Here is a 20,549-nt window from a genome sequence, read left to right on the forward strand (position 1 = left end):
CTGCTTTAACCAGATCAACTCACAGGTAGTATTTGCCATTGCACGATACTCAGCTTCTGCACTAGATCGGGAAACAACAGGTTGTTTCTTGCTTTTCCATGAGATTAAGTTTCCTCCGAAGAAGACAAAATAACCAGAAGTAGAGCGTCTGTCCGAGGGTGATCCTGCCCAATCGGCATATGAGTAACCACAAATTTCTGTATTTCCCTGATCCGAATACAACAAACCTTTTCCTGGTGCTCCTTTGATGTATCGGAGGATCCTCACAGCAGCATCCCAATGTGAATCACAAGGGGAATCAAGGAACTGACTGGCCGTACTGACAGCGAAAGAAATATCTGGCCTAGTCACAGTAAGATAATTGAGCTTCCCAATCAGCCTTCGATAACGTCCAGGATCAGATAACGGCTCCCCCTGTCTGGGTAATAACTTAACATTAGGATCCATTGGTGTATCAACTGGTTTACACCCCAACATACCAGTCTCCTCTAGGATATCCAAGGCATACTTCCTTTGACAGATAGAAATGCCCTGTCTAGATTGCGCCACCTCAATTCCCAAGAAGTAACGCAGCTTCCCAAGGTCCTTTGTTTGAAATGCACTGAATAAATGTTGTTTTAACTGATGGATTCCGTCTTGATCACTTCCGGTGAGGATGATGTCATCAACATAGACTAACAAATAGATGCACTTGTTAGGAGATGTAATCCTATAGAATACAAAATGGTCAACTTTACTGCGAATTAGGCCAAACGCCTGTACAGCAGAACTGAAGCGACTGAACCATGCTCGAGGAGACTGCTTGAGACCATATAAGGATTTTCGAAGACGACATACCTTCCCAGACTCCCCCTGAGCAACAAAACCAGGTGGTTGCTCCATGTAAACTTCTTCTTGTAAATCACCATGAAGAAAGGAATTTTTGATGTCAAGTTGAAGGAGTGGCCAGTGACGAACAGCAGCAAGGGCAAGAAATAGGCGGACGGACGGCATCTTAGCGACTGGAGAGAATGTATCGCTATAATCAAGGCAAAAAATTTGAGTAAAACCCTTGGCAACTAGGCGTGCCTTGAGACGATCAACATGGCCATTAGGTCCAACTTTCACAGTAAACACCCAGCGACAACCAACTATAGACTTCTCTGGAGGAGCAGAAACAAGGTCCCAAGTGCCATTGGTATGAAGTGCGGTCATCTCATCAAGCATCGCTTGGTGCCATCCTGGATGGGAAAGTGCTTCACCTGTGGTCTTAGGAATAGAAACAGAAGAAAGACTAGAAACAAAGGTGAAATGAGGAGGAGAAACGCGATCATAGCTCAAGAAGGTATAAAGAGGATAAGGGTTACGAGTAGTACGTGTACCTTTTCTTTGAGCAATGGGAAGAGCCTCTGGTGAAGGATCCGGAGGGGAAGAATCAACTGCAGAGGGCAATGAGTCAGCAGGGGTCGAGTCGACTGGAGGTACTGTCTTACGACGTTGATAAATGAGAAGTGGACGGTCCTTAGGTACTGGAGCAATAGGTGATGGCTTATCTGGAGTAGAAGCACCTGCATCTGGCAAAGACAAGTCAAGAAAAGGAACAGGAAGAACATGATCAACCTGTGACAATGGAGATGGGATATAATTAAAGGGTTGTCGATCAAAAAAGGTGACATCCGCGGAAACTAAGTAACGCTTGAGGTCAGGAGAGTAACAGCGATAACCCTTTTGAAGACGAGAATAACCAAGAAAAATGCATTTAAAGGCTTTGGATGTTAACTTATCCTTACCAGGAGTGAGATCATGAACAAAACAGGTACAACCAAAAACATGTGGGGATAGAGGAAAGAGAGGAACATCTGGAAACAATAAGTTATGAGGAATATCATTATTAAGCACAGATGAAGGCATGCGGTTGATGAGAAAGCAAGAAGCAAGGACTGCATCAGCCCAGAAGTGAAGAGGAATATGCATGTGAATAAGAAGAGTCCTGGCAATCTCAATGAGATGTCTATTCTTACGTTCAGCTACTCCATTTTGTTGTGGAGTGTGAGGACAAGTGGTTTGGTGTAAAGTACCCTGTGTGGCTAAGAAGTGAGAAAAGTCAACAGAAACATACTCCTTAGCATTATCACTACGTAAAATACGAATAGAAGCACCAAATTGAGTATGAATTTCAGCAGAAAACTTTTGATAAATAGAAAACAACTCAGAACGGTTTTTCATTAAATAAATCCAAGTACAACGGGAGAAATCATCAATAAAGTTGACAAAATACCGAAAACCTAAAATAGACACACTACGACTAGGACCCCAAACATCTGAATGAATAATTAAAAAAGGAGCATCAGCTCGTTTATTGACTCGATTAGCAAAGGAGGAGCGTATGTGCTTTCCTTGCTAACATGACTGACAATCTAAAGTTTGAAGACCGGATAAAAGAGGAACCATCTTTTGCAATTTCGCAAGACTAGGATGCCCGAGACGACTGTGGATGAGTTGTGGAGATTCTGTGAGAGAACAAGAAACTGAAGGACTCGGCACATCAAGGTAGAACAGACCCCGTGACTCACGGCCCACTCCAATCATCTTCCCCGTACCCGGGTCCTGCACAGAAATAGAATGGTTTGAGAATGTGACAATACAATTAAGAGAATTGATCAATTTACTAACCGATATTAAATTATAAGGGATGTGAGGAATGTAATAGACAGATGTCAAGGTCAATGAGGAGGTTGGACAGATTTGTCCAATCCCATGAACGGGGGCCTTAGTTCCACCAGCAAGAGTAAAAGAGGGTAAATTATTAGAATATGTAAGGGAAGAAAAGAGTTCCTTATTACCACAGAGGTGATCAGTAGCACCTGAGTCAAATATCCAAGGACCAAGTGATGCAGAATGAGAAACACAAGCAACAGGATTACCAGTTTCTGAAGCAGAGGCCTGAGATTGAGGAGAGGACTTCCTGAGAAGGGCCTGGAATGCTGCATATTCTTCAGAGGAGAGAGATACTGAACCATTTGAAGCAGTATCCGATTGAGCTACATTAGCAGCAAAAGAAGGTCGCATGTGAGGATACTTGGTGTAGCAACGTTCCTCATAATGACCAAGTTGCTGACAGTAATGACAACGAGGTCGCTGACCACGTCCGACTGGACCTCCTGGGCCTCCTGGGCCACGACCTCCTGGGCTACGTCCTCCTGGGCCTCCTGGGCCTCTACCACGACCACGTCCACCTCCAATATGCCCGCGAAAATCAGTACGGGAAACTAGAGCAGTAGAATCAACAGCAGAAGACGATGCAGGAGCAGATTTCTTATTCAAATTCAGAAGACGCTGATACGTCATGGATAGATCAGGTTCCCCACTAGTCAAGATAGTATCACGAACATTATCATATTCTTCGGGAAGGCCAGAAAGTGTGGCAACCATAAAGAGACGTTCCACCTGTTTTCGATATGCAGTAGCATCAGTAGGGTAAGGCAGCATATCCAAATATGCCTGCATCAAAGAGCGACTCTTGCCAATATATGTCTCCATCTGAATGTCGGATGATTTGCTCAATTCCATAAACTGAGAGATGATGAAATAGAGCTGTTGAACATCATTAGTGTAGAGGTTTTTTGCTTCCTCCCACACTTCAGTGCAAGTTTGAAATGAATAAAAGATATCCAAGACAATCGGATCAATGGATTGCCGGAGGATACTCAGAAGTTGGTTGTCAATCTTTTCCCAATCAGACTTGTCCTCCTTAGGGACATCAGTAGACTTAGTTGTGAGATGGTTCCCATATCCTTGTCCAAAGAACCAAACTCGAACAGAGGTGGCCCAGTTCTTGTAATTAACAGATCCCTTCAATTTTGAAGAGGTAATGGACCCAATATTGGTAGAGATGATATTGGGAGAATTTCTCAAAGGAGGAGATGGAGACTTGACCTCCGAATGAATTGGAGGGTTTGCTGCCATAGTATCAAATCACAAAGATACAAACCGAATAAAGAGAAACGAACCTGATCACCAATCAAGAAGAGGTGCGCACAAAAAGTCAGACCCACAAAGAACCAACCACAGATCCAGAAAGAGGAGGAGAAGACGAGCTTCTCTGTCCAAGACCGGCCGGAAAAAGCCGCCGGAATAGTGATCACGCGCCGGCAGAAGGTGGCGCGTGAAGCCCACGTGCAGAGAAGACTGGAGGCGCGTGAGAGCGCGTGACAACTCCGATGGTGGCCAGACTTCCAGAGAGCAGGTCGCCGGGAGGAGAGGGTTCTGTTCGCGTTCGTTCCAGACTGAAAACTCGCCGGAAAAGTACTCCGGCAGCCTGAACAGTGGCTGACGGTGGCTAACGGTGCTCCGGTGACTGTGGACACATGCAAAAGATGCCTGGAGAGGACTTACAACCTTTGATATCTTACCGGAAGGACGCACGGCAAAGAAAAGATGACTACTACGCAGTGGGCTTAGGTTTTACTCTTGCTGATGGAACTAAGGCCCCCGTTCATGGGATTGGACAAATCTGTCCAACCTCCTCATTGACCTTGACATCTGTCTATTACATTCCTCACATCCCTTATAATTTAATATCGGTTAGTAAATTGATCAATTCTCTTAATTGAATTGTCACATTCTCAAACCATTCTGTTTCTGTGCAGGACCCGGGTACGGGGAAGATGATTGGAGTGGGCCGTGAGTCACGGGGTCTGTTCTACCTTGATGTGCCGAGTCCTTCAGTTACTTGTTCTCTCACAGAATCTCCACAGCTCATCCACAGTCGTCTCGGGCATCCTAGTCTTGCGAAATTGCAAAAGATGGTTCCTCTTTTATCCGGTCTTCAAACTTTAGATTGTCAGTCATGTCAGCAAGGAAAGCACATACGCTCCTCCTTTGCTCTGATACCAAGTTAAATGTAAAAGAATACGTTGTGTATTGATCTGTGTCAGGGAGTTACAATATATAGAGATCCTAATGGGCTTAAGTGTAAGGCCCAAACCTAATCCAAACCTAATCCTAATACAGTCAGAATACAGTCAGACTATTTACGGATAAGACAGAATCCAATCATATCTAATCAAATCTAATCATATCATATCTAATATTCTAACAGAAACCATAAGATCTCCTCTTGTATGAGAACCGCATCAAGGTCCTTCCTAACCTCCTTTTCTCTAGATTGGAGAGATAAGTTGGTATGATAATCAACATGATTCTGAATTTCTGCAATATTATGCAATAAGTTAGTTTTCCTGTTGAAAATGTTGCCAAAGACTACCTTGTTCCATCTTTTTAAATTTGGAGTCAGATCATGCAGATTCGTTCTATTGTCTTTCACAACATTCCAGCTCCTAGCCAGAAACTGAGTAAAGTTATAGTGCTCCATCCAAGCAATCTCAAAGCGAAAGGGACGATTTTTCCAACCTGTGTCCAAGTTAGTCAAGTAGACCAAAATGGGACTATGATCAGAATAAATCCGTGGAAGTACCTTAACGCCAGCATCAGTAAAGGTAGTCTTCCAACTTGCATTAGCACAGGCTCGGTCCAGCCTCTTAAAAACACGATCAAGATGAAGAAACTTCGGACCCTTCCATGTAAACCAAGGACCTGATCCTCCAAGATCCAGCAGCTTGCAATTATGAAGAACATTTTCAAAATTGGAACATCTGTTTAAGTTAACTCTACAGCCACCTTCCTTCTCATCACGATTTGCTATTTCATTAAAATCCCCAGCCACCAACCACGACCCATTACAATGGAGACTAATGTTTAACAGATCATCCCATAGCTCCTTTCTATTTTCTTCCCTAGGACTCGCATAAACTGCCGTGCAAGAAAAGGAAGGAACATGAAAATTCTGAACTTTAAAATGAACAAACTGTTTTGTGTGATTACCAATTTCAACGAGACCAGTCTCATCATTCCAGAGGATCCAAATACCCCCTGAGTAACCTTCTGCCTCTTGAACAAAAGCATGCTTAAACCCAGATTTTCGGATAATGTCAGAAGCTTTTTGACCACTACACTGAGGTTCTAGAATCACTACAATACTAGGCTTATATTTCCTAGTAAACAAAAAAAGCGATTTTTGAAACTGGGGTTTCACTGCTCCCCTACAGTTCCAGAAGAATAAATTCATTAAAAACTATGTTGAACGCAAGACTCCAAGGTTCTTGTATCCTTCATTCTTGAAATATCTTCCTGGTGAACTCTGTCCACCTCCATGCACGTAGAGATGGTTGAGGTTTTAGGATTTTGGATGTCGCTGCTGTTGTCAACTGATATATCAGGACCAGTTTTATGAAATGTGTCATATAACTGCTCTTGATTCTGGTTCAAAGTGCTATCTGCTTTCATCCCATTTTCCTGATCATGTTGATTTGCTTGCATAGGACTAACCGCCATGGGAGTAGCAATTGATGGAGATGGTGGAACGGGAGTATGATCTTCACGATTTTCACTCTGGACTGGACACCTCTTACCCGTGCTTGAAGAATGAGCCGCATGCATAGTAGGAACCGTTGATTTAGTCCTAGGGGTATCTTTGGACTTTTTGGATTTAGTCCATATTTTCTGAGGAATTTCAAACTGAGGGGCCCCCATATGAGGAGTAACAGAATTAATTATTTGATTATGATCCTCCTCATTAATAGGTCCAGCTGTTAAGATTGCAAACCGTGATTGCGTAATTTCCTCCTTATCACCATGATTATTGATTCTACCATGATTATCGCTGGTCATAACTCCCTTATTACCATGATTACCATGATTATCGCTGGTCATAACTCTCTTATCACTATGATTATCTCCATGATTATCGCTGGTCATAACTCCCTTATCATTATTCCTTTGTAACGTTTTTGAACCAGCGCCTGGCTGGACTGCACCGGCCGTCTGAGGAGGTTGCCGGCTCCTGCGTTGACGGTTAACAACCATCCAAGGTCCCAATCCTTTGCTTCGATGGAATTCTGAGTTGTCAGGTTCCTCTTGATGAATTTGATCGTCATTATGAATATCGGATGAACTGCGTTGCTTTGGAGCAGCTGAACAATTCTCGGTGCTATGTCCATATTTCCCACAACCAAAACAAATGAGCCCTAATCCTTCATACTCAATTTGTTTGGTAAATCCTTCCAGCACATAATCACCCTTTAATGGCTGAGATAGGTCCAGTTCCACACATATTCTTGCAAACCGTCCTCTTACATGAGCATTTGTATTGCTGTCTACCTTGATCATCTTGCCTAACCAGTTTCCAATCCTTCTAAAAAAAGCTTCATCATAGAATTCAATGGGAATATCCGGTAGACGAATCCAAGCAGCAATCTTAGCAATTCCAGCACTATTAGGTCTGAAAGTTGGTTCCCACTTCCTCAACGATAAATAATGACCCAAAACAATCCATGGACCACCGTTCAACGCAAAATTGAGATCATCCTTCTCACTAAACTGGACTACAAAAAGTCATTACCAATATCAGTGACATTGATTTTGCCTTTTCTAGCCCATAAGACATTTATTTTTTTCTTCATAAACTCCACCCCAATTTTCTTCCCAAGGAGTTTAACAATCAGAGCTTTCTCCCAAGGTTTCCTCATTCTCTTCCTTGCTCTTTTGGTGCAACTAAAATAAGTACGCCCATCATCTTCCTCCCACATCTTAATTCCTCCATGGTTGACATCCTCTTCCTCAGCAGGTTCCTCCCCATCTAAGTCTTCCTCGGCAGACGCCTCTCCTTCCCATTCATCATCTTCTCCATTATGACGCATCAGAATTTTCCTCCAGGTTGAACGTTGGCCATTCTCATCTTCCATCCAACCTTCATGTCTAGGTATCATAGATACATCATTTGAAAACTGATCTCCCTCACCTTTATTCCTCTTATTACTTCTTTGAAGAATGTCAAGTTCTTCACTTGATTTGCCAGGATTCTTCCCATGATCACCTTTCTCTCTCTCACTCATCGCTCACCAATCTTCCACTTGAATTAGAGCTTGAACTTTAATGTGAATGTGAATGTGAATACTTTGATTTCTATTATGTGTGGTTGAAGAAACTTGTACTTTGATTTCTATTGTGTTTAGTTAAAAAAAAACTCGTACTTTGACCTTTATTATGCTTACTTGAAAATAATTGTACATTATTTTAGTTTTAATGATTTTTTATGTAAGACATTTTAAATTTTGTATTTATTTTTAATTTACAGTAAATAAAGTGACAAAATATTAACAAATTTAATTATTAATAATGAAATTTTTGTATAAACTTAAAAGATATATATATATATATATATATATATATATATATATATATAACCGCCGCTAAAATAAATAAAAGTATTATATTAAAAAACCATTGTTGTTTTTTGTTTTTTCCATTTTTGCAAATGCAATTTTATATAACGCAGGGACATTTGCAATTGTTATTTTTTGCTTTTTTCTATTTTTGCGATGACAATTTTATAAATATGAGAATTCTTCATTGGCAACTTTGGAAATAAATTTTATTTTTTGTTAATTTTAAATTACTTTACATTGATAATCTTATAATTATGAAATTTCATTAATGATATTTTTGTAAATAACTATAACTTGTTTATAACCTTAAATCTAACTATACCAAACAAATTTTATTATTTTTTAACTCTCAAAATCAAATTTTAAAATTTTTATTCAAAATAGTTTTTTAAAATTTAAAAAACAAAAACAAATTCAAACAGACCACTATTTTCTTTTCTTTTTTTTAGCGGCAGTCAATGTTGTCAAACTCGAGTTTTTACGTAGAAACGAAAAGGGGTGGAAGAAACGTAAAACGTAGAAACGACACGAAACATAAAGTTTCTACTTTCTACCACTTAAGGTTAAGATACAAAATTATATATATGCATGTAAAAAAATATCACATAATGAACATGTGTGTTGAGCCACTTATCTATCTAAAAAGGAAAATTATTTTTCATAACCAAGTATCAAAATTTTAAACAGTGATAATTAACAAGTAATGAATAACCAATCAGCTCTAATTGCTTTATAAACTCTGCAGATTTTGGATTATCGCTCATCAGGATATAATTTCACTTCTTTCAATGCACATAATAATCCAAAAACACAAAACGATTCTCATAGCATAACTTATAATATAATTGCAGTTTTATAAGATATAATTATAAAAAGGGTTCGTTTTTTCTGCAGTTACATCAGATAACTTATCTACAGTAAGCCAATACGACGTCGTTTTGGGGCGGAAATCATGGTATTTTTGTAATTTTAATTTATTTCAAGGTTATAATAGTCTTTATATTCATAATTTTTTAAGATTTCAATACCAAAACGACGTCTTTTTGGGAATAAATGCTGATAACTTATCTGCATTAACTGCAGAAACATTTTTCCCTTATAAAAAAACATGGGTTTGTTTTTCTACACGTTATCTAATGTTCGCCAAAACAACGTCATTTTGGAGCGGAAATCATGGTATTTTTGTAATTTTAATTTATTTCAGGGTTATAATAGTTTTTATCATTCTATTTTTTATTTTTCAACCCAAAACGACGTCGTTTCAATGAACATTAGACAAAGTTATCTAAAGTAACATTAGATACTTTTTTCCCAAAAAACATATCCAAATAAAAAGATATTAAGATATTGTGAATATGATTTGGGAAAACGAAAAATTAGGTTTTTTTTTTTGTAAATCTTTTTTTATTAAATTTTTAGTTTTAAGTAAAAACGGCCAAAACGGTAAAAACGTAAGTTTATACCATTTTTACGCAACGTTTCTACCAGTTTTTACCAATGACAGTTTTTACTTGAGTTTTAACACGCACCACTCTAATAAAAACGTAAAAACGTAAGTTTTTACGTTTTTACACTAGTTTTTGACAACAATGGCTGCAGCTAAAATTATCGCAATCAAATTGAAGTTAAATTCGCATACGATTATTCCCGTGGGCGACAAAAGAATGCCGGGAAATAGTTTAGCGGTGCCATATTTAATTGTGTTTTTATAATTGTAGCAAAACATTTTAGACCATCTCAAAATACAAAATACGACCTCCGCTTAAACTCATTTTTGATGTATTGAATGTGGATGATTAGCTATTACAAACTTTTTCATAAAAACCCTCTTCTTCTTTTTTTTGATAAGCCCTCTTCTAATCAAACTTTGGTATACGAAGATCTCTTCAATATATTTAAACAATCTATGATATGCAATATTAACACTTAATCAATTTACATAAACATATACAAGATATATAAAAAGTTAATAAAGTATTACATGTACGCACGCACGCACATGCCCACAGACACATGTATGTATGTGGGATTTATATTTTTTCTTTTCTTTATATGGCTCCAATGGGTTTAATACACTTTTTTTTTTTTGGTAAAGGGTTTAATACACTTTTATGTATGTAGGAGATAATTATATCTCCTACAACATGAGAGACTTTAAACTCACACACACATATATATATATATATAAGAAAAGAAAAGAAAACACCATTTTATTGTTCTTAATTATATATTTTGTACATATCTCTACAATATCGGATTATTATTTATTAATTAGATTCAAATCCTTCTTCAAATTAGAAAGTTATTTATATTTGATTTAAATCTTAAATTGTTAACGCTCACTCTTGGTAGTAATCTGCGCCATTCACATGTCATTATTACTAATTTACTATTTTTATTAATTCGTAGGTCTTTATTAATAATTATCTTGTATATCATAAGGATATTTAAAAAATATATAAAATTATGAATAAATATGTATAATTAATTTAAGTTTATTTATCTTTCACATCAGTTTACTAGTATTGGTTCAGTTAAACCAACCCTTTCAAATTTTTTAAAGGGGTAGATTATTCTACTTATTTTTTTTACCTAATTATTCTTCAATATCGTTACATTAGAATCTCAATTACTTTCTCGTATCGAGATTCTAATATAATAATATTGGAAAATAATAAATAAAAATAAACAAAAAAAAGTGACAATTAGAATAACCTATCCGGAATATCTCAAAAACAATAAAATAATAATAACCTATCTCTGTTCTAATTTTCAAAATAGTGCTCCATGTCATTATTTCTCTCTGTCAGGTTTTCTTTCTTCGTAACGCTTATATACCTCACATCATTCCCATTTCTCTCATACCACTTTACCTCTTCAACCGCATCATTCTATTCTCTTTTAAACTAAAGCAGTTCTCTATCTCTCTACACCATCTGTTCACTTTTCCATCTTTCCTCTACCATCGTTGCCTTTGAACTATCGATGGAACTTAGGTATGCCTAACTTTTCTCTCTGTCTCTTTCTCGGGCTAATTTCACATATATTTCTTTATTCTTTTTCTAAAGAGAACTACAATCTCATCACTCATCAAAATTTAGGTATGTGGTTGTTAGATTCAATTTTAGGGTTCTTTATCTAGATTTTCACACCTTCTATGTCATCTAATTTTTCCCCCATATTTTAGGGGTTTTTTAGATTTTAACATTTTCTAATCTCTTGTTCTTTTAAGATTTGACTGAATATACCTTTGTTGTTCGATTCTCTTATATGGATTGTCTTGACAATCGAATTTGTGATTTCCTACATGTAAGCATTTACAGAATAGATTTTATTCACACTAAAATTTATAGATTATTGATATTTGCGATCTTTTGTTGATTTTGCAGAATAGCCTATTAGTGACTTTCCTATCTGGATGGAACACTTATACCAGGCTAGCTTGTCCATCTTGTAACTTTGACTCTACTTCTTTTCATCTGTCATTTAGTTAGAACTGGTGTTTTGTGGGTCATCAATAATTTTTGTGGTAGGTTCCACCATAATTTTTTTCTTTACATATAGTGATGCATTAGTTAAAACATTAGATTGTTAAAAATTATCTAAGATATATACTTATAAATGAAATTGTCATTTTATACATTTATTCGGTTATTGCTATAGTTAACTCATCAGAAGCTGCATCCATGATTCGCGATCATGAAGGCAGGTTCAAACTTGTTATGACAAAAGCTAATATGCATGGAAATGATGCCCTTTATTTTCTAAATGTAATTCTTGAAAAGAATATTCATGTAATCTGTAAGCTGTAGTCTAGAGCTTTTAGTGATGTTATAATTTTCTCCAAGATATTTAGTCTCACTTAATAAATATACACACACACACACACACTTGTTTCTATGATGTGCAGTCATCCACTTTGGATAACTTAATCATGGAAATCAGAGAGCATTAGCACCTGGTAAGGTGTTAGAGAGGTTCATTCATCCACCTTAATATAGCTTTGGGAAAAGCATTTGAATGCAAAAAAAGAAACCAATGTACACTGATGTTGAATTAGTAACTATCTTATGAAAACCAAAGCTTAATCCCATATATAACTGATATAATGTTCAACAAAAGAAAAGAAAAGGGAAGAGAGAAAAAAGTAACAGTATTAGTCTCTCCTAACACACTTAAGGCTTCTGTAAACTTCAAAAGCTCAGTAGTCCAAATATTGAAAGGTCTTTCCAAAGCAATCTAACTATAGCTGTTATTATTGTGAAGGTTCATATGGGACCAAAATCTTGGATAAAATTATAAGTCATTAAAAGATCTGAACTAAAGCTGACATATTACAGGAATGTTCTTTTCAAGAATACATTCAGAAAAAGGGCTTTACCTAGGCACATTAGCTTTTGTGATGACAAGTTTGAACCTGCCTTCATTATCATGAATCATAGATGTAGCTTCTGATGCTTTAATTGTAGCAGTAATTGAATAAAGGTATAAAATGACAGTTTGATTTTTAAGTATATATCTTACATAATTTTTAACATGATGTAATGTTTTCGCTAATGCACCACTGTATGTAAAGAAAAAATTATGGTGGGGCTCTATTCATGAAGATGCTGAACATTCATACATAATGAAGGTCATCAGGAGGAAGTGAAAAAAAAAGTAGATTAAGATTATTTAGACAAAACTATGATTGGAGCAAAAGTCGTGAAGAAAGTATCAAGAGTCCTCTATTGGCAATCAAGTAAACTGAATGGGCTTGATATATTGATTACAGATTAGACAACATGACTCAGGTATAACAACATTTCATATTTAGATACTTTTTAAATCTTAATACTAATGTTAAATAAGTTTTCATGTTTTATTTTGCAAGAGGTATATAAAAAGGACGCTCAAAATAGAACCAAGCATTCAATACACCACCCTGGCGATTCAAAAAGCCCCGAGAAAGGAGTGTAGGGATAGTAAGTATTTAAAATCATGTTATAATAATTGTCATTCCACTTGTTTTACACTATTTTGTGTTGTTGACATTTGAAAACATTTGCAATGCAATAGATAAATAAAATTGGACAAGGAGTGAGTTGGGGTAGTTTATATGTAACAGCCCCAAACCCTGTAGCATGATATTGTCCGCTTTGCCCCGCGCACAAGCACCGTCGAGCTCACGGTTTTGTTTCTTGGGACACCCCACAAAAGGCCTCACACTAGAAGAGGTATTCACACCCTTATAAGGCATGCTTCGTTCCCCTCTCTAACCGATGTGGGACATTACATCCTCCCCCACTAGGAATACAGCGTCCCCGCTGTACACACCGGTCCAGGGCCAGGCTCTGATACCAAATGTAACAACCCCAAACCCTGTAGCATGATATTGTCCGCTTTGCCCCGCGCACAAGCACCGTCGAGCTCACGGTTTTGTTTCTTAGGACACCCCACAAAAGGCCTCACACTAGAAGAGGTATCCACACCCTTATAAGGCATGCTTCGTTCCCCTCTCCAACCGATGTGGGACATTACATTATACATCCATACTCATAAGAAGAGTGATGGAACATACATAAATGATGAAGCTAGAGCTATCTGTGAAAGTATCTTATTTGATTTGTTCTTTGTTCAAGCCACATGACTCTTGAATTGTATGGATGAAATCTGGTGCCCAAGTATCTAAAGATTGTTATCTATCTTTTTGTTTTGGTTATATATAAAGATTTTATTTAAAAATGTAGAAGCCTTTGCTAACTGATTAAATATGAATTTAGTTATGGCTGATTGGTGGATCATCAAGATTGAATATAACTATAATGTTAAACCTATGTTTTAGTTTAGGAACTTGCGATATAAATTTCTTAGAAAAGGGATTGTATACCATTAAGGTCAAATATAGTGTTCTTCAACAAAATTGAATGTAGAAAGGAAAACAAGATGAATAGAAATTATGAGACTCCCACGTATTGTTCAGAAATAGAAACATTTTTTTGTTAAGTTGGTTAATTTTCCTTTATTCTTGTCATATGTTGCTTTAATCTTTAAATTACACATGAAATTGTTGTTAAACCTATGTTTTTGTTTAGGAACTTGTGGTATAAATTTCTTAAAAGAAGAATTGTATGCCATTAAGGTAAAATATTGTGTACTTCAACAAAATTGAATGTAGAAAGGAAAACAAGATGAATAGAAATTATGAGACTCCCACATATTGTTCGAAAATAGCAACATTTTTTTGTTAAGTTGGTTAATTTTCCTTGATTATTGTCATATGCTGCTTTAATCTTTAAACTACACATAAAATTGTTGTATTGTTGATCTATTTCTTATGTTATACTGAACACAAAATGTTGCAAATAAGAGAGTAGATGATGAAATAGTTGTACTGCTATGTATATTTTATGATCCCATTTTAGTTTGTACTAATTAATTAACAAGTATTAGATACATTCGTGATTCTAGTTTTTACAATTAAAATTAATGAACCAGTGTTTTAAAACCCCGCCCCACCCCGGGATCAACCCTATCGGGTAGGGCTAGCAATGTAGGCCTAGCTCGTCGGGTCATCTCATTTAACCAACTCAAGTTGACGGGTTGGGTTATGAGTCTCAACCCACTAACCCAATATAACCCGCCCCGTTTACAAGTGGGTTAAAACGGGTTGATAACGGGTCGGGCCGGGTTGGCCTCACGGGTTGCTATTTTTAATTTTGAAATTTTAATTTTTTTAACAAATAAATTTAAAAGTAAAAGAGTAAAATTGTGAAAATTGAAATGCAAAAATCATTTTCCCTAATTCTAAATGACAGAGTAGTCTTCATCCTCTCTCATCGCCGCGTTATTCATCCACGAGATGTTAGGAATGTGGCTTCCATACTTAAGAGGGGGATGAATTGAGTATTACAAGATTTTCGCAAAAGCCCTCTTCTAGTCTCCAAATAATCATTTCAAGCAAACTTTGGTATATCAAAATCTAATCAATACATTCAAACAATCCATAATATATAATATATCACAATTATAGAACTAATTCTAGCACATACAAGATATCAAAGAAGCAATTAAAGTTCTAGAAATAAATAGTTTAAAGTTTAGAGAATTGAAAACACAATATATCCTGGTTCGGTCACCACCACTTGTGACCTACGTCTAAACTGAAGCCGCTCGATCAACTCTTTCACTTATGGTCAAGCTTCACGGGTGCTTGACAAACCTTTACAATCTTCCAAGACTTCGCGTTCTTGGATACCTTACAATCTCCAAGTTTATGGGTATTTGGCAACCTTACAATTCACTCCAAATTTACTTAGATATTTGGCTACCTCTCAAACAATGGGTCTCACAACCCTTTCAACTTAAGGATACAAGGAGAGAAATATTTGGCAATGAATATACACTCTAAAAGTGTGGATATACAACTTGAAGCACTATGGGTATAAGGATTTTCAAGATATAAGCTCAAATATGTTTGATCTTTGAAAGATATGAAAGAATATACAAATGATAGAGTAGAAGCTCTCAAGTCATCCTTAAGATGTGTAGGAATAGTGATCAAATCGTTTTAGGGTCATAAGGAATGTATTTATAGTGATTTTTTCACAAAACTAGCTGTTGATAGCCGTTATAGGCTTTCTGTCACAGGGTGAATCGATTCCTATACTTAGGGAATCGATTCCCACTTGGTGGTATTCGATTCCCATGTGCATGGAAACGATTCCCAAACTATTGGAAGGTTGGAAATTTGATAGCAATAACATTATTTCGTATTTTGGGCATAACTTGAGCTATTCTTGTCAGATTTATGTGATTTTGGTCTTGTTGGAAAGATAAAGAAATATCTACAACTTCTATGAAGAACACAGGATCCAAATCCATAATCTTGAATACGAAAATTGTATGGAAGGCCGCATCGAAATTATGCAATAAATTTTAAGTTCAAATGTGTTCTAGCTTGCTTCCAACCACTTTTGTGAAAGATTTTAACTTGATAAATATGTTTTGAAGTTATAAAATATGTCAAGGATCTTTTCCATGGATTTTTTAAATTTCTTTCAAGTATATAAAGGTTATGATTATGCAATTCAAAAAACACATTTACTTTGAGAAAAACTTTGAGCTCATGCAATGCAATCTACCATATACCCTCACATATATTCTAAGTACTAAAGATATATTCTAACTATAATTTTAGATTTAGCTTCATGTCTTGTATCTTGGATTTTTACTTGAGCTTGATGCTTTGACTTGTTGGATATGACAATGCTTGACACTTTGTTGGTTCTGATCATTTTTCACCATGATTATGATATTGAGCTTCTTTTAGATGTTGTCTATGGTTTGTTGTCTTTGATCTTGGTGTTGCTCTTGTAATTATTCCTTGTTGCTCTTGATCGAATAACCTTGTTGCTTTGATATGTCATTACACTTCTTGTGTGGCTACATCATACATCTTCAATATCCACATATGGTTGATGTTTTTTGCTCTTGATTAATACTCTTCTCTTTTTGTTGTTGCGACTTTGTAATCATCAAAACATACATTGTATCTACACGAGATTCACTGATTCAGCCACTGGTTCATCGACACCGCCAGATGCCAGTTCGCCCCTAACTACCAGTACTTGGGTCATTTGCATTGAAGACGATTCTCCTTGAACTCGTTCGTGGTATTCATTTTCCCTCTAAAAAACTTGTTATTGTTTTCGATTTTTTATCAGTTATTTTTGTTTTAGTTTTTGATTATTGTTTATTTATTTATGAAATATGAGTTTTAGTTGGTTGGAAAGTTAGAAATACAAAGTTATATATGCATACTTGTACAAAGGGTAGACAAATAGTGTCTTTTTCTCACATGATGTGGCATTGTCTTATTGATTTTGTAATCAATTTATTAAATTTTTAGTGCAACAGACTATGTAGTCAATTCTTTCGGGACTTGTTATTGTTTTTCCTTGTTTATATTTCAGAAGTTTGATAAAATAAAATTGTTTTCATGTTAGTCAATAAGTAAATGGCGTGAGGTTAATATTTTCACATTTTTTATGAAATTATTGTTTTGCAAATGGTTTTGATTTTTACAATGATGGTTATTTTGAAGCAGCTAGCTCTAAACTTATATGCAAGCATAATTGGTTTCGAAAAATAGAGGGAAGAATGCAATAATTTTTTATTTTGTATGATTTGAGAAGGTTTATGATCTAATTCACAAACCAGACTGGTGTATGTATAAGCTGAGGAATTATATTTCACAAAAAAGATGAAGCTTTTCTGAACGCAGGACTAGTTAGGAAAAGGCTTAATGGACTGTTCTTCATTATTTATAATGTATTGAGCTTGTTTGTTAGTATTCTGTGATATCTTTTAACTCGGGTGTGGTATGCTAAAATTATTGTTATGTGCTGGACATTTTTTTGAAAAGAAATTTGATGCGGCTGTTGTTCATCTTTACTTCAACTTCTTCATTAATGAATGCTTAATTTGTTATACTAGTAGTTTAATGAAACATGCCTGGTAGTTTAATGAAATATATTCTCGTTGTTCTCTACAGTTGATTATTAATGGAGGTTAATGAACCTATTGATGTGGAAAGTTGTGAGAATGAAGAAACTCAATTTGTTGTTGAATGCAGAAAGAAGGCAAAAATAGAAACTTCAGATTGTTAGAAGTTTATTACCAAGATAGAGTAGCGGTTGATGGAATTGAGAGGGAAAAATATAATGGATGTAATCAAAAATACAAAATTGGTGGAAAAAATTATGGAACGTCGCATTTGAAATGTCATATTTTAAAGTGCAAGAATTTTAAATTTGATGATGTGGGTCGAATGATGAAAGATATGCAAGGTAAATTGAAAAGTTAGAAAATAGATCAAATGGTATTACGTGAGATGTATGCTCTTGCAATTATTGAGCATGATTTGCCTTTCAATTTCGTTGAGTATGGAAGGATTAGGAGTTAGATAAGTTACTTAAATCCTGATGCAATTCCAATTTCAAGAAATACTGCTAAGAGTGATGTCTTGACGATTTACATGAGAGAGAAAGAGAACCTTAAAGATATAATAGCTAGCATTCCAACTAGGATTTCCTTAACTTCTGATTTGTGGACAGCTTGTAATACATAGGGTTGCATATGTTTAATAGCTCATTTTGTTGATAGGAATTGGAAGTTAGATAGCAAGATTCTTAACTTTTGTCATATGCCTCCTCCTCACACTGGTTTTGAATTATCTCAAAAAATATTTGATTTATTAAAGGATGGGGAATAGAGAAGTTGTTTTCCATTAATCTGGATAATGCATTTGCGAATGACAATATGGTAAGAAATTTAAAAGGTCAGCTTGGTTTGCAGAAATTATTGTTATGTGGTGGACAATTTTTTCATGTTCGTTGTTCTGCTCACATTTTGAATCTTATTATTCAAGAAAGTTGAAAGTTTCTAGTGATGCCTTGAACAAAATTAGGGAGAGTGTCAAATACGTAAGGGGTTCGAAAAGTAGAATGAAAGCATTTAAAAAATGCACTGATCAAATGGGAGGAATTAACATTTCAAAAGGCTTATGCCAAGATGTCCCTACTAGATGGAATTCTACTAATCTGATGCTTGACAGTGCTTTCATATACCAACTTGTGTTTTCTATTCTTGAATTCAATGATAGAAATTATAAATATTGTCCTTCGCTTCATGAATGGGATAGAGTAGATTCTTATTCGATGCGATTTCGAGCTTATAGATTAGCCTAAAGCTTTCGTTTGTCATTTTTTTCGTGTCTTCCAGGTTAGATTATATCTTGTAATATTCACATGGTATATGACTTTTCTGTCGGTGTGTTCTTAATTTTTTGTCCAGTTTTGGTTATCTTTTTCATTTATTTATGAAATTCGAGTTCTAGTTGGGTGGAAAGTTGGAAATACAAAGTTATATATGCAGATTTGTACAAAGGGTAGACAAATAGTGTCTTTTTCTCACATGATGTGGCGCTGTCTTATTGGTTTTGTAATCGATTTATTAAGTTTTCAATGCAACTGACTCTGTAGTCAATTCTTTCGAGACTTGTTATTGTTTTTCCTTGCTTATGTTTGAGAAGTTCGATAAAATAAAATTATTTTCATGTTAGTCAATAAGTAGATGGCGTGAGGTTAATATTTTCACATTTTTTATGAAATTATTGTTTTGCAAATGGTTTTGATTTTTATGGTGATCGTTATTTTGAAGCAGCTATCTCTAACACTTATATGCATGCATAATTGGTTTCAAGAAATAGAGGGAAGAATGCAATAATTTTTATTTGTGTATGATTTGTGAAGGTTTATGATCTAATGCACAAACCAAACTAGTGTATGTATGAGCTGAGGAATTATATTTCCACAGAAAAGATGAAGCTTTTCTGAATGCAAGACTAGTTAGGAAAAGGCTTAGTGGACTGTTCTTCATTATTTATAACATCTTGAGCTTGTTCGGTAGTATTCTGTGATATCTTTTAACTCGGGTGTGGTATGCTAAAATTGTTGTTATGTGATGGACATTCTTTTGAAAAGAAATTTGATGCGGCTCTTGTTCATCTTGATGCGACTATTGTTCATCTTTACTTTAACTTCTTCATTAATGCAAGCTTAATTTGTTATATTAGTAGTTTAATGAAACATGCCTAGTAGTTTAATGAAATATATTATCGGTGTTCTTTACAGTTGATTATAAATGGAGGTTAATGAACCTATTGATGTGGAAAGTTGTGAGAATGAAGAAACTCAATTTGTTGTTGAATCCATAAAGAAGAAGGCAAAAACATAAACTTCATATTATTGGAAGTTTTTTTACCAAGATAGGAGTAGCGGACGATGGAATTGAGAGGGCAAAATATAATGGTTGTAATCAAGAATACAAAATTGGTGGAAAAAATTATGGAACGTCGCATTTGAAACGTTACATTCTAAAATGCAAGAATATTAAATTTGAAGATGTGGGTCAAATGATGATAGATACACAAGGTAAATTGAAAAGTTAGAAAATCGATCAAATGGTATCATGTGAGATGTGTGCTCTTGCAATTATTGAGCATAATTTGCCTTTCAATTTCGTTGAGTATGAAAGGATTAGGAGTTGGATAAGTTACTCAAATCCTGATGCAATTCCAATTTCAAGAAATATTACTAAGAGTAATGTCTTGAAGATTTACGTGAGAGAGAAGGAGAACCTTAAAGATATAATGTCTAGCATTCCAACTAGGATTTGCTTAACTTCTAATTTGTGGACAACTTGTAATACAGAGGGTTACATATGTTTAACAACTCATTTTAT

At 35.5% G+C, this 20,549-nt stretch overlaps 1 protein-coding gene and 1 long non-coding RNA gene across 3 annotated transcripts; one reads left to right on the plus strand and one right to left on the minus strand.

The window, feature by feature from the left end:
- Nucleotides 1-5,065: 5,065 nt before the first annotated feature.
- Nucleotides 5,066-7,931, minus strand: LOC133293198 (uncharacterized). Its single transcript, XM_061491730.1, has 4 exons — nt 7,509-7,931; nt 6,824-7,416; nt 6,131-6,700; nt 5,066-6,080 (listed from the first exon to the last, which is right to left on the minus strand). Exons 1-4 carry the CDS (start codon nt 7,929-7,931, stop codon nt 5,066-5,068), a joined length of 2,601 nt encoding a protein of 866 aa, XP_061347714.1.
- Nucleotides 7,932-11,128: 3,197 nt separating this feature from the next.
- On the plus strand, nt 11,129-18,294 carry LOC133293197 (uncharacterized). Of its 2 annotated transcripts, XR_009749031.1 has the most exons (5): nt 11,129-11,260; nt 11,654-13,057; nt 13,138-13,228; nt 16,808-16,918; nt 17,800-18,294. It is a non-coding gene; the product is annotated as an uncharacterized LOC133293197 (long non-coding RNA). The 2 variants fall into 2 exon arrangements; XR_009749030.1 differs by lacking the exon at nt 17,800-18,294 and having other exon boundaries at nt 16,808-17,781.
- Nucleotides 18,295-20,549: the final 2,255 nt, after the last annotated feature.

Source organism: Gastrolobium bilobum, unplaced genomic scaffold (assembly GCF_033153095.1).
Source record: "Gastrolobium bilobum isolate Gb01-03AN ecotype WA unplaced genomic scaffold, APGP_CSIRO_Gbil_v1 utg6972, whole genome shotgun sequence".
Lineage (NCBI taxonomy): Eukaryota > Viridiplantae > Streptophyta > Magnoliopsida > Fabales > Fabaceae > Gastrolobium > Gastrolobium bilobum.